Below are 13,911 nucleotides of genomic sequence, written 5' to 3'. Positions count from 1 at the left end.
ATAGTGGGCTCCTCTGCCGCATTTTTTGAAAACAGACTTTCTTCTCAGTAAGGAGTCCCAATGACGTTATTTGAGATTAAGGTTTGTGAGGCCAGTGAGGCCCCAGGGACATCTGTGGATATTATGCTGAAGAAGGTCTCCAAAGGTTTTACAACATAGTGATGTCTGCACATGTGCCTGTAAATGTAGCAGTACACAAAAAAATGTTCATGGCGATGTACAAAAAACTGGATGTTGTGAAATAAATGGTTACAATTTGCAAACTAACGCCTAAGCAACTTTCGGTGCAGGTTGCCCCTTGTCCTTTTCAACTTTGACATAGTCTTCCAGCCAAAACGCGTCGGAGGCCGAGGAGCCGGAGGAGGAGGAGCTTTCAAAGTCTCGCTTCGCCATTGTCCAGTACGGAGAGGGGGGTCGCACTTCCTTCTTCTGGTCTCTGTGAAGCATCACATCACAGTGTGCGTCTTTCCCCACGCTCATGGTGTGGCTCTTCTTTTTATACCCGTGCCATTCTCTGGAGATGGACATTGGTCTCTTTGCAGACTGCTGCCCTTTTGGCTTCTGCTGTTTGTAATACTCAAGGTTTTTATCTGAAACTACATCTTCATTGTCATCACTGCCTGCCAAAGAACCTTTTGACTGCTCGGACCTCGTGCTGAAATGAAAAGACTAGTGAATGAAATGGAGTCTTAGGTCTAAACATTCATTGTTCCCTAATAAGATGACTGATAATCAATCTGCTTTGACTTGTAAAAGGATACAGTTTAGTTGTGACACTGCCTTTCTGTGTGGTTGAAATTAATTGCTCTCTTTTTAGAGCTACCTTCAAATTTTTTTCTATTCCTAAATGCAAATCATAATTCTTCCTTACGTATTTCATTTTTTTTTTAAGATTTATTTATACATAAACTGGGTTATAGACCAGAAGCGCAGGAGGGTGAGAGAATTCACCAGAGACAAAGCAGGGAGAAGAACAGGCAGACGGACCGATAACACTGCTGAGAGGAGCAGCAGGTGAGACAGGAGAGGTCTGCTGCACCATGTGGGCATTTCCCTGGCCGGCCGGGAATTGAACCCGCGCTGCAGAGGCTGCGGACAGTTTCATAGTGCTGCGCCACCAGGGAGGCCCCTTTCCTTACATATTTTGCAGTACTTCAGAAAGCTTTACACAGACCTAACCCTGAACTGACTGCAATGTTAACAGACCTTACAGGGTCATTAATTTTGCTTCATCCAGATCGACAGGTTCAACTCTGTCCTCTGGGTCAGCAATTACCCATTTCTTTGGGAGCCAGGAGATAGTAGGCCTCAAAGATTTTCCATGTGCTAATAATCATTGATACATCTTTGCTTTCTTCTGAGCATCATTCTTTGCCTCTCTTTTAGGTTTACACATGTGGAATTCTAGAACACCCTCCTAGCCTCTTTGTTCACTGTTCCACTTATCTGTTGCAATCTAAAAGCTTTTAAAGATTCTTTTGTAATTTGCCCCAACTATTGGTTTTCTTGATTATTGAAACTTTGATGATGTTTCCCCACTAGTTAGTACAGGCTTCTTGAACTTTCTTAATGCCTGCAGAACCTGCACTATTCCTTTCCTGGGCAAATGGTATCTGTCACTATCACCCACCCCACCCCACCCAGCCCCACCCCTTTCCTGATGTGTTGACTAGCAGATGCAAAACTAGGTCTTGGATCTGCACATTTTGTTCTACAAGGAAATGGGGCACAGATTTCTTCCCCCTGCCCCTCACCCACCCATCAGACTTACTAGAGTTACTACTACTGTCTGTGGATGTCTGCCTGTGTTACTTGGTCCCAAGAATTTGGAGAGCTTTTCCCAAAATTTTTCACTGCTGGTGACAAAATAGTATTTCATCATTTTTACTAAGTGCTTTTCTTTGACCCTTGATTTGGTGTTGGACAGGCATTTATCCTGAGCACAAAAGAAGATCTTGCAAGATTTTAAGCAGGAATGTATGCCAATCAGATTTGCCTTGTAAAAGGATCCTTCTGTGTAGGAAGTAAATGGGGGACAGGTAAGTGCAGGGAAACCAGAGGACTTTGGGGTTATGGTAGTGGCTGGAGAGAAGTGGGCAGTGTGCGAGATGGGAGGTAAAACAAGTCGGTAATTACGGGGAGAGGGCATGGAGAAATCAAGCACACATTTGGAAATAACACAGTTGGAAGTAATGTATGTATGGACAGTACTAAAAGTCAGACCCCGATGATACTGCTCAGGAGATTGAGTAGAGGCAAAGATTAAACCTTGAGGAACTACAAGGTTGAGTAAAAAGGAGACCAAGAGGAAGTGCCCAGGGGCCCAAGAAATCAGGAATATGGGGTCACCAGCCTGGGGAAAATGATGTTTCAACAAAGTGCGAAGCACCTAAAGCTGCTCAGAAGCCCAGCAAAGTAAAGACACGAGTCCGTTGGGGGTGTCTCCACAGCCTCCACAGCATGGAGGCTGCCGGTATCCCTGAGAGAGTCCTCCCACCAAGCGGTGGAAGCAAGGCCGGGACCACGTGGGTTGTGGAGTGCCTGAGAGATGGCAGCATCTGCTGCAGTTCTCTCTCAGCACGCTCAGAATCAAAGAACGCGTCAGTGGCTGAAGGAGGCACGGAGAAGAGAATTAACACAGGGTTTGCTATCATGGTCGGGACTTTACTGTTACTGAGAAGGAACCAGAGAAAACTTGAAAATGCATGAGACACCTGAGGAAATGAGATTAAAGGCAAGTGGTTAAGGGTTGACTTTGGAAAGGGAATAACAGCAGTAGGTTTGGAAGAAGCCAAGTTCTGACGGAATGCTTCTTTTGACCTCCAGGTTCAAGGCTCTTGCCTGTATCATCCTGTCTTGCAGACTGTCCTTGCCAAAAAGATTTAGAAACCTAGTAAATTTTCTCCCATGGTCCATTTGATAATGCTCGTGTTAAACCAAGACCCTGTGCTTCACAGGCCATGGGGATCCTCTAGCATCACAAAGATTTCCTAAAATGAAATACTTACCGTGTTACTGGGAACTTGGTCTCAGGAATTAAATCATATATATCTTCCCATTCGTTTGGTATGTCAATAAAATCTCGGTAAACCTTGACTTGTAGCACTGTTCCTATGGTGATATGATGCAAAAGCTTTAAAAATTGTCGAAGCGTATATCCTAACACGTTGGCATGGCCTACACTAATCAGCACATCACCTGGAGAGGAAAAAGTATCAATAAAATTAAGATAATGGTTTAAAGGCATCACACCATGTCTAGTTTTATTGTGAGGTGTTTCATTTTATGTATTCATTTTGTGGTTTTTTTGTTTGTTTTTTTTAAGATTTATTTATTTATATAAGCACTGGGTACAGTCAGAAGTGCAGGAGGGTTAGAGAACCCACCAGAGCCAGAGCGGGGAACAGAACAGGCAGACTGACGAAATACACTGCTGAGGGGAGCAGCGGGCACAGCAGGAGAGGTCTGTGGCGCCATGTGGGACCCTCTCCGCCGCCGGCCAGGGATCAAACAGGCGTTTCACAGGCTGCGGGCAGTCTCGCAGCCCAGCATTCAACCGCTGCACCACCAGAGGAGGCCCTGTATTCATTTTGGTGAATTTTGGACCAAACCCAGGTTTCAATCTTTATTTAGTAAAGATGACCATGGCAGTGACATAAATGTCCTTTGCATAATAATGAAGGGCACCAGCAGTGTAACTGTAGGTACTCTAGCATGTCTTCACAACACTTCTAAGTCGTTGGTGTGACAAGCTAAAACCATTTGTAACCTAAACAAGCCTGTGGGATTCTAAAAATGTCTATTTCAAAGAAAATGAATGGTTATTACTATTTTTTGTGTGTGTGTGGGACCCTCGCCAGCGGCCAGGGAACAAACTAGCGCTGCACCACCAGGGGAGGCCCTGAATGGTTATTACTATTAAAGAGAAACTACTTATACTAACGTGAACAAACAACCTACTCTACTATATCTGTCTAGCGAGTCCCATTGCCCTCCCCAGCAAGTAGAACGCATTAAACACCAAGCCTTTTGTTTTAGTTCTCTGCCCTTGCACGGTTTTAATTGAGCAAATAATTCTGCGTGCAGCAGTGGACAATTGGCAAGCTTTAATTAGGCGGTGTATCCAGAGATTATGTTGAATCAAAGGAATTTGACAGTGAGACCCCTACTTTAGGGCAGTGTTGGGCAGGGAGGGAAGCGTGACGGTCAACTGTGGAGCTGAGTCCCCAGCAGGTGTGAAGAGAAACCACATGGTGACAGTAAGAACCCACACCTCGAAACTGGAAGTCAGACCAATTATTCACTTGCACCCACCTCCTTACCCCGGCAGCTAAGACCTGGGCATGTAAACTAGAACCAGTCATCGGGCGCTCCAACCTGGGTCACCGAACCTGGGGCAGGCAGAAGATGCAGGGGGTGAGCAGGAGCACCCACGTTCCAGAGGTAGCTAAGGTACCCTTCGTTTTCTTGCCATTTTTCAAATGCGATTCTCCAGACTTTCTGCTAATTCTGTCAGGCCCAAAATCCTGAGTTGAGTTCCTTAACAGAACTCTTCTTACTGCTTGCGATGAAGAGCACTGCTACAAGGGAGCTCCGCAAGAGAAGAAGGAATACGAAGAAATGGCATTTGTAAAGAGAGACACATGAAGTAAAATCTTAGTCTTCAGGTCTATTACTAAGATGCTGCCAGCTGGTAATGGGGACTTAAACGCGGGATAAAGTCCCCAAGGATGCATTCACCTCTAAGCATGGGAAGCTGGAAACCACTCAATCACCCTCATTCCAAATAGCTGAAGCCCAACCTCAGAAGAGTGGAAAGGAAATGTGTTCTGGGGTACTGCACCCCACTGTGCTCTTGTGGGGGATTATACCCTCTCCCGAAGGAGGTCCCCAAGGAGTGCCAAGGACAGAGTTCCATAACGCTAGATCCAGCCCAAAGCACCAGTTCCCGGGAACAAAGAAAATGAATCCTTAGAAGGGTGGAGAAAATCTACTTTGGTCTTAAAAAGGAAGTTGGGAGTAAAATCAGCCAAGGATGGAAAGCTAGCTTCAGGATGAAACGAACCCCCCACGCCGCCCCCAGTAACCTGCAGAGTGCACAGTACCCAACAGCTGTTCACCCCACAGAGGTTAATTACAACGTGGGGGAAGCCCTCTCTGCCTAATGGAAAAAGGAGTGTTTATAGCTGAAAGCTGTGGCTTGGCATTCTGCTTAATTAATGTTGTTAAAGGGTGACTTTTTATCAAGAGGGCAGAAAATAAAGAGCCTAATTCCCTGTCCGTTTTGGCTTTAAACCAAACGTGTCAGTGTATGAATGTGATTACTCTGGCAATAGATATTAACACTGCCCTTCAGAAAGAAACACCAATTTGGGATTTATGAACACCAACTTCATGACACTTTTTTTTCAGTTTTAATAGGCTGTAGGAACCACATTGTATAAACCTTGTCTCGATTACCTATATGAAAGCAACTTTGCAGAGGCCAAGCCACTATTGAAAAATAGATTTTATTTATTGTTTTCCATCTCTCACAACTAGGCTATTGAGATCCATAAGTTCTTTGTGATTAGAGACCACATCTGTTTGACTTGCATTATGGCCCAGCACCGGCAGGATGACAGCCCTGCAGCCAGCGTTCAGGGAATACCCACTGGTAAGAGTGGTGCCAGAACATGACTTGTTACCTTCAAAGCTATATTGATCTCTTAAGAAATTAATACTAAATGAATCATAACTAATTGTCCCATGCCAGCTAGAAGGAATTTATAGTTTAGCCAGAATAAACAAACATCAAAGCCAGCCATAAAATGAAGATAAATCCCTATTATGAAACACCAAAGAAAACACTTTCAGAGCACCAGGATGAGAAATAAAGGGGCTGGGAGGTAGTGGGGTCAAAGAAATAGCAGGGTTCTAGGACTATCACTTCCCAAAATTTCATCATCATTGTCCAAGAGATTGAATTGCACTGTCTTTGAAACCTAGGCAATAAAGAGAAATTACTGGCGTGTCATGAAGAGACCTGGGGTTCTGGACCTCCTCTGGATCAAAATCACATTTCAGGTCAAAGGGACAAGCTTTCTGAGCAGCCAAAGCTCTACGTATTGATAAAGTACTACATCTCCCTGAGCCTCTATATTTCAATCCCTTCCTGGAGTTTGCAAAAATTGAATTAGAAATGTGTGGAAACATCTTAAAGTGCCTGGGACAAACAGTTGTGATTCATTTATTACACACAGACATAGGAAGCATTCCACCCCATGGGTAAATCCTAGATCTAAGTCTCCTCAGAACTCAAGGAGCCCCTACCTGCAGCCCCACCAGCGCAAGGGAGCCAGCTCCACCCCACTCAAGCTATCACTGGCCTCTCACCCGACCCCAGAGAAGCCCCTGGGACCGTCCTGGAGTTCTTTTGGTCCTGAAAGTCCAGAACTCTGGCGGTTTGTTCCCCCACACCACATAGTGATCTGGGGAGAAAATGCTTTGGTAAACTGTTCCATAATAATGGCTTCATCTACCTACTTTCTTCTTGAATCCACAGCTTCAGACCCAAACTGCAAAAGGGATCACCTGAGGAGCTTTCAAACCATGACCTGCCACATCTTAGGGTCACGTCTTAGTTTAAAAGCTCCTGGGATGATTGCAATGGTGACCAGAGACACAAATCAGTGGTTTAGTCCACTGGCTCCTGCACCACAATCATTTATTTAAAAAAAAAATGTCTAGAACATCTCTAAGAACAACCTAAAAGCAACGATTGCCACAACACTGAGGTTTTCAAAGCACTTTCATAAAATTGATGTCAGCAAATCCTAGCAAGGTCTTTCAAAGGTGCTTTTACCCCAACGTAAAGACCAGGTGACTAAAGTCACAGAACTGGAAAGTGGCAGAGCGGGGGCCCGAATTCAGGCAGCTCACACTGAACAGTTCTTCCTTCTTGTCACCTTCCCCTTCCCTGTGTGTCTCCCCTGCTCCTCAGCACAGGCCTGGAGCAGACACTGGGAAAACATGTCTGGAACTGAATGAAAAGTTGGTGTAGCCAAAGTCAAGAAAAGCAGGCCAGTGCTGATCAAGCTCCTGAACTCTGGTGTGAGCAGCCGGGGGTAAGTTACTAAAGACCTGGTTCCTGGTGTCTCTGGTGGTTTAATGCAGACTCTACCTCAGGAGGTTCTCGGGAGGGTGAAATGAGATCATGGGCTGAATGTTAATGTTAGCACTACCCACAAAAAAGGAATCTTTGCCCACAGAGGGCCACATGCTCTGGAATGACCCCAAGCCTGGGTTTGTATCCTACTCACTGGGTGGGTATAAACTTGGACCAGGAGCCTCAGTGCCCTCACCTGTCACAGGGACACAAGGGTAGTAGTTCCTGTCCGGAGGGTTACTGTAAAAATTCCATGAATCACGTGCCCCCCAGCGAGGGTTGTGTAAAGTGACAGCCGTCGGCTCGTCCACACCAGCTCTGTCATTGTGGTCGCACTGAAAACTGGCCTGAACCCCTGGCTGCAGGAGGGGGTGGGGTTGGCAGGTGGGGAGCGGGGGAAACCCCTGTCACCTGGCTTGAGCTTTCCATCTCTGGCTGCTGCCCCCTTCCTGAGGATGTGGGTGATCTGCAGGTAGGGTCCGTGCTGGATGACGATCAGGCCTAATCCCAGGCTGCCCACAGTCAGTTTGGTCTCCTCAGTTTTGCTCAAATTGTGACTGGATGGCTCGACCTTGACCTTGGTTTGGGGTTCTAATCAAAAGAGAGGGATTTGTTTCAGTCCTTCGCCCAAACAGCAGTCCCTGGGGATCTCAAGTCAGACTCGCTAGTCCTCAGTTTCCCCACCAGCAGAGTGAGGATCCAGAATGCACTGTCCACCCGGGAGGGCTGATGTGGGAGTTCAAGGGGGCCACAGCGGGGCTTGTGCAGTCTGCCTGCTGCCCGCGTGTGGCGAGAGCCCCATCAGGGTCATTATCTATTCGAATGAACACTTATCGATGGAGGCAGTGTGCTGGGAAACAAGCATTTCTCACCCCGGTGGAGCTGCTAGCCTAGTGGAGGAGACCGCAGTCAGTCGCGTCAATATGTGTTGAATTACAACACGTAACACAGGCAATCAAGGAAAAGTTTGGAGAGATAAGGATGAGCCCCCAGAGGCCACGGTCTCCCGCAGGGAAGGCAGGTCAGGCTTCCCAGGACAGGCGACGATTGAAGTGAGCTGGAATGGACCAGTAACTGTTGCGGCAGAGGCGAGCAGGACAGAGCTCACTGAATCACGGTTCTGAACTAGAAGAGACAAAGGAGACCAGGCGGGGCAGACAGGAGGAGCAAAGGCGGAGAGCGGCCGGCTGCTGGGCAAGTGACCCTCCTGGAAAAGGCTTAGAAGGAATTCAAGCACCAGGCGCTCTCGGAATTGCTCCCCCCTCCCGCCAGCTGCTCTGGTTGCAGCGCGGGGTGTGGATTGCGAGGTGCGGTGTGGAAGGGAGAAAGGAAGGTGGTGCCCAATCACCCGACCACGTCACGGCTGAGACGGTGAAAGGGACAGTAGAAAAAAGCATCTACGGGAGAAATCTGGGCCAGTGGGTAGTGGGAAGGGTGAGGTGTTTCCTACAGAAGCGAAGAGTGTTTTAAAGCAAGTTATTTTCTCACGAGGATGTCTCTGGGGACTCTCATTTTCAGCGCATGGGAAGCTGCTGGGAACGTCTGTTTGCAGCACACTTTTCCAGCATTTCACACACACGCAACACTTTTCCTTCAGGACAAACTGCTGCTTGCCAAGCCTCGGCCAAATGCACCTCACGGTGCTGTTCTGGAGGCTCCCGTCGCTGAGGAAGGGATTTCTTCAGCCCAGCCCCAGCCCCAGCCCAGCGGACCTGGCCTGGGTTCCTGCCGGCTTCCTCCAGGCCAGTGTCCCTGCCTATCTCCAACCCCACCACCCCCTAGGGCCGAGGGCTTCAGAGCCCTCTCAGAACTGTGGGTGCAACTCCAGGTCGCCCCTCCTGGAGCCTCGCTTCCCGGCACACAGGACATCAGTCCCACCTGAGTGTGCACATGCATGTATGGGGGGGCGGTGACAGAAGCCAGACTCAAAAGACTCCGGGCTCCATGATCCCATGCTTATGGCATTTTCTGTGGAGAGCGCAAAACTCCAGGAAACAGAGCTGGCATGTCAGCATCCGGGTGGGGGAGAAGGGGGTGGCACAAGGTGACGGGCACCAGGGGCCGGTCCCACGTCTGATCGCCGGCCTGGTGGACAGTGGGCAGACGCCTGTCAAAACTCAAAGAGCTGGACACTAAATAAAAAGGGCTGGGGGGGGGCATGGGGGGGTTGGGGGGGCTCTCACTGCACGGGAATTACAGCTGAGAACAGGGCTGGTGGGCGACGTGGTCACCAGGTGAAGAGTGTGATGCTCCCATTTTACAGAAGAGGACAGTGAGGAAGGCTTGACCCCAGCGCCTCACCCTCTCCCCACGGCCCCTTCACCTTTTTTGCCTTTGCCCCCTAAGGCCTTCTTCATGGGCCCGGAGAGGCAGGCCGCTCGGGAGGGCCTCCCGGAGCCGGTCGCGGCTGAAGAGGCCCCACTCCCAACCGTCTGGAACCCGCGGGGACCAGCGCCCAGTCAACCGCCCCGGGTGGCCGGGGGCCGCGGGCCCGCCCTCGCGCTGGCCGCCAGGGGGCGCTGCGGCGACGCCCGGAGCCCGGCCAGCCCCGCGCTGCCCCGGCCCGGCCTCGGCAGGTGCAGGGAAGAGCCGCGTCCGGAGACCGGCCGGGACGGAGCCAACTTCCGCGCGGGCCTCCACACGGCCTGGCTCGCGTCGTCCACTCGTGGCAAACCATGGAGCGCGGCCCGGGGTGCAGGAGGCACAGAGGAGGGCGTCTCGGAGCTGCACCCCGGCTGCTCGGGAGCTGGGAGAGCAGGGGCCCCTGCTGCGCGGGAATAGGGGTCTTTTTAAATATTGCCACAGCCACAGCTTCCACTGCCTCGGAGCCTCGCTATGCTCGCGGGTGTTTGAAATGAGAAAAGGCCAAGGGTGGCCTGAAGGAAAAATGAATCACAATCAGGAGAGACATTCACTCTTCCTATTTTTTTTTCTGCCGAAGTAATCCCCTCTCCCCCACACACTCGCTCACCCCAGACGTCAGGGGGAGCTGATCTAGGCTTGTGCGGATCCTGGGGACACGCGACAAGACAGGCAAGGGCTCCATCCACTTGGAACGGACACTGAGAAAACAGATGAGAGGGACAATTTGAGGACAAAATGGTTGTCAAAAACAAATTCTAGAAGAAGAAAAAAACCACGCAGCGAGGTCGGCGCGGGTGTCGTGTCTGCTCCGATGACCCTGAGAGCGTGGGGTGGGAGGCAGGGAGGCATACGTGCTCCCAGCCAAGGGTCAGCCACCCCGCCGGGTGCCAGGCCTGGGCGCAGATTTCCGTGGGAGACCTGGCAGGTCCCTGCCATGGTGGGGGCTGTTTCTGGGGCTTGGCCCAGACAGTCCGGCAGAGCTGGATTTGGATGAATCTGGGGTAGCAGAGGCTGCTGCAAGGGAATTGAACAGTCCTGATCCCGCTACTTCCAATGGCCTAAGAGCGCCCGGGGACCACTGAGTCTTCAGCACCAGACTCCTCAGGCCTCCTCCTCCAAACATCCCAGCAAGACATCTGCCCAGATGCCAAATTAATTCTCTCAAAAATGCTTTTCCTCCATTTTCCTAGCCAGCATAGAGCCGGTGAGTCTCTGTGGGCCACATATTAGTGCCTGGCACGCAGAGTCCAGCAACCTCCCCTCTCCAGGCAGAAAACTGTCATTCGTGGGGATCCCCGGTCACCCTGATTGGTGGAACTGCGGGATTCAAACTGCCAGGGAGACCCTGCTGTGCTGCCCAGATATCCCTGTGGGGCTGAAGGACTTACCTGCCCCCACTGCACCCCATCCTTGCAGCTAGCTGAAGAGAGCCCTCATCTCAGACCACACCTTCCCAGGAGGAGACTGGTCCACTCGGTGTGAAAACCCAACTTCTTCAACCCAGCTCCTCTGGCAGCTCCCCCCCCCCCAGCCTCTGAGCTCCTACCTGGTCCCTGGGGCTCCTGCTGTGGCCACAGGGCAACCCACCATCTCCCTGAAGGGTCCTGCTTCCTTCCCTCTGCCCCCAGCATGCTGGGTCCTGGCAGCACTCTCTAGTAAGCTCCCTGCAACTCAAGCGTTTCCTGGATACCCCAGCCCACAACGGCCAGTGCTGACAGAGCAGATGCTGGAAGGAATTCTGGGCTGGGTGACCTACTGCCGCAGCCATAATGCAGACCTTGCCAGGTCAGGAGGCGTGAGGGTCGGTTGCCTCTAGCCCAGGAAGCACTGAGATGGTTCAATTTCTCACCACCTGTGAGAGACCAGGGGAGGAATGTACTGGCGAGTGTCATGTATCAGACATTTCTTAGGCCAAGCAAGCAGCAAGCAGGCAGCAAAGTGTTCACCAGGAAGCAGGTGGGCAGCGCCGGTACAGAGGGGCCAGGAGGAAGGTTGGCTCCCCCATGCTCCACCTGGGTGTCTCTTAGCCCTATTTTGACATTAAGTAGGCAAATGCAGCAGCCCCACCTTATGAAGCTCCGAGCAAACCAGGCCCTCAAATGCCCCAGGGATGGAGGTCTGGGTCACCCCGCATGTAATCCAAGAGGTGGAGAGGCATGGAGGAGAGGAACAGGTGACCATTATGTCAGAGATGACTCCGGATGAGCTGCTGCCACAGGGGGAGCTGCAGTTTGTCCGGAGAACCTTCCTCTTACTCGTTTCCTGCAGGAAAAGATCCCACCAAGGACCTGAAGGTGCTGTCTCAGAACTGAAAGAAGCAAGTGGATCTGTATCGCCTGGTGGGTACAGTTGCAAAGGATGCTCTGTGCTGCCGGGTCCCCCTCCGGACATGAGGGCCTACTTCCTAGTTCTTGGGAAGGTTGTAGCCTGACAGGTCTCAGCTGCCAGCCCTCTCTAGGAACTGTCCTGCGGAGGCGCTACTTTCCCCAAGGTGATGCTTCATTCCTGGGGTCACCAGCATCCAGTGACTGGCCCCATGCAGGGGTAGAAAAGTTTGACTCCTCCACCCCAATTCAGACCAGTGCTCCCAGCTTCAGAGCTCTCTGCGGGTCAGGCTCCAGTTTCTGCACCACAGTCACGCTGTCCCTTTGTCCATCCTCTTCCGCTCCTCCCCCACAGTGGATCCTGAGCACACCCCCTAATAAACTTCCTGTGCTGATCGATAATCTCTCCTCTCTGAGTCAGCTCCAAGAAAACCCAATCCATGAGGCTAAAGGCGATTTGAGCCCGAGGCTAAAACTGTTAACCTATAGATTTAGCTCTTTTGTTTTACCTAATCCCAGTAACCCCAGGTGCCCATGTGTGGACCAAAGCACTACACTCTAGGCCAGGATAGTCAATTTGACCCGAAGAGGGGCGGTGTGCTCTTTATCCCGGCAGGCCAAAGATACTCCTTAAAAAAGAACTATGGAACTGTCCCCTCGGCTTCCCCTGTGGACCCATCTGGAGGTAGCCCCTGTGGGCCAGGGCAGGAGACCTCCATCCACCACCATGAAGCAACCCTGGGCTCACAGCCCTTTAACAGCACAGAGTGACTATTTATGACTTCAGGCTGCGAGCATAGCTCCCTCCTGGGGGCCTTTCTCTGGGTTCCTCTGGGTCCCCAAGGACTTTCTACTTTAAGGAGCTTCATGACTCATCCTCCCTCTGAATAGAAAAGTTCCAGGTGCTTTGCTCTTGTGGGAGGCTGGGGTGCTGCTATCACCGAAGCAGGGTGCCTGACTCTGGAAGCTGCTAGATGAGATGGGGCAAAGAGGCCCAGGGAGGTGGCATGGCTCCCGAGTTCAAGTCCCCAGCAAGGTGGGACTAGAAAACGTTCTGTATTTTTTTTTTTAAGATTTATTTATTTATGCATACAAGAACTGGGGTAGGCCAGAGGTGGGGGGAGGGGATGGTGAGATGGTGAAAGAGTGGGGAACGGAACAGCCAGATCCACTGAAGTACACTTCTGAGGGGAGCAGCAGGTGGTGGCTCCCTGGCCGGCTGGCGTTGAACTCATGCTGCAGTGGCTGGTGATAGCTTGACAGCTCTGTCTTTAATCCCTGCGCCACCAGGGAGGCCCAAGATTCTGTATTCTTTTCTTTCTGACACTCCACATCTCCCCAAGCCCCCTTGGTTTGCCTCTATGAAGCCTAAGACTGAGATATAGAGAAGGAAACTGATTCTGTCCCATAGATCTCAGAGAGACTTCGGATTTTAAAACGCCATGTGTCATGAAAGACAAGAACAAGACAAAAGGCTAAAAACAGATGAGTGTTTAATCTGTCAACAAGGGTATTGTCTGCCCCCAGTCCAGTTACTGAGAAGAGATGGGATGTGTGTCTATTGTTTGCAGTGATTTATAGCCATTAACCTGGTAAAAACTATTTTCCATTCTTTCAACTGCACAGTAATTGTTTTATGTTTTAATTTTAGGTCCAGAACCTTTTGTGGAAGGAAGAGGCCGGAGGGATTGGGAAGCACTGCCTGGTAGAAGGAGGAATTTATGCTTGTATTTTTTAAACCCAAGAATCAAGTAGCGATCATTACACTCAGCTGGAGTTAGAACAGGCACACATTTCACCATAGGATTCTCATCAGCTTCCCAGTAGTGAACATCATGGGCATTACTTGAGAATTTAAAACTGTTTAGTTGGAGATTCTTCAACAGAAACACTGGACAAGGAGCCAAGAATATGACTGCATCAAACTTCTCTGGTATTTAAAAAAAGAAAGAAAGAAAAAAAAAACATGAAGACCTCCTGCAGTGATGCACTACACATTATATCTATCCCTGAAACGTATAAATCAGCATGTGTCCATTTCTGTGGCAGGGGAAAAAATAAAAGCTATAATATATA

General features: G+C 50.2%; 1 protein-coding gene across 1 annotated transcript; it reads right to left on the bottom strand.

Moving 5' to 3' along the window:
• Positions 1 to 270: 270 nt before the first annotated feature.
• On the bottom strand, positions 271 to 9,504 carry PDZD9 (PDZ domain containing 9; the record flags this gene model as incomplete). Its single annotated transcript, XM_084250218.1, has 4 exons — positions 271 to 655; positions 3,009 to 3,198; positions 7,559 to 7,738; positions 9,471 to 9,504. 4 exons carry the CDS (start codon positions 9,502 to 9,504, stop codon positions 271 to 273), a joined length of 789 nt encoding a protein of 262 aa, XP_084106344.1.
• Positions 9,505 to 13,911: the final 4,407 nt, after the last annotated feature.

This window comes from Talpa europaea (assembly GCF_964194135.1).
Source record: "Talpa europaea genome assembly, chromosome: 12".
In the NCBI taxonomy this organism is placed as follows: Eukaryota; Metazoa; Chordata; class Mammalia; order Eulipotyphla; family Talpidae; genus Talpa; species Talpa europaea.
The sequence above is the reverse complement of the archived record's forward strand: the minus strand, read 5'-3'. Positions and strand labels throughout refer to the sequence as shown.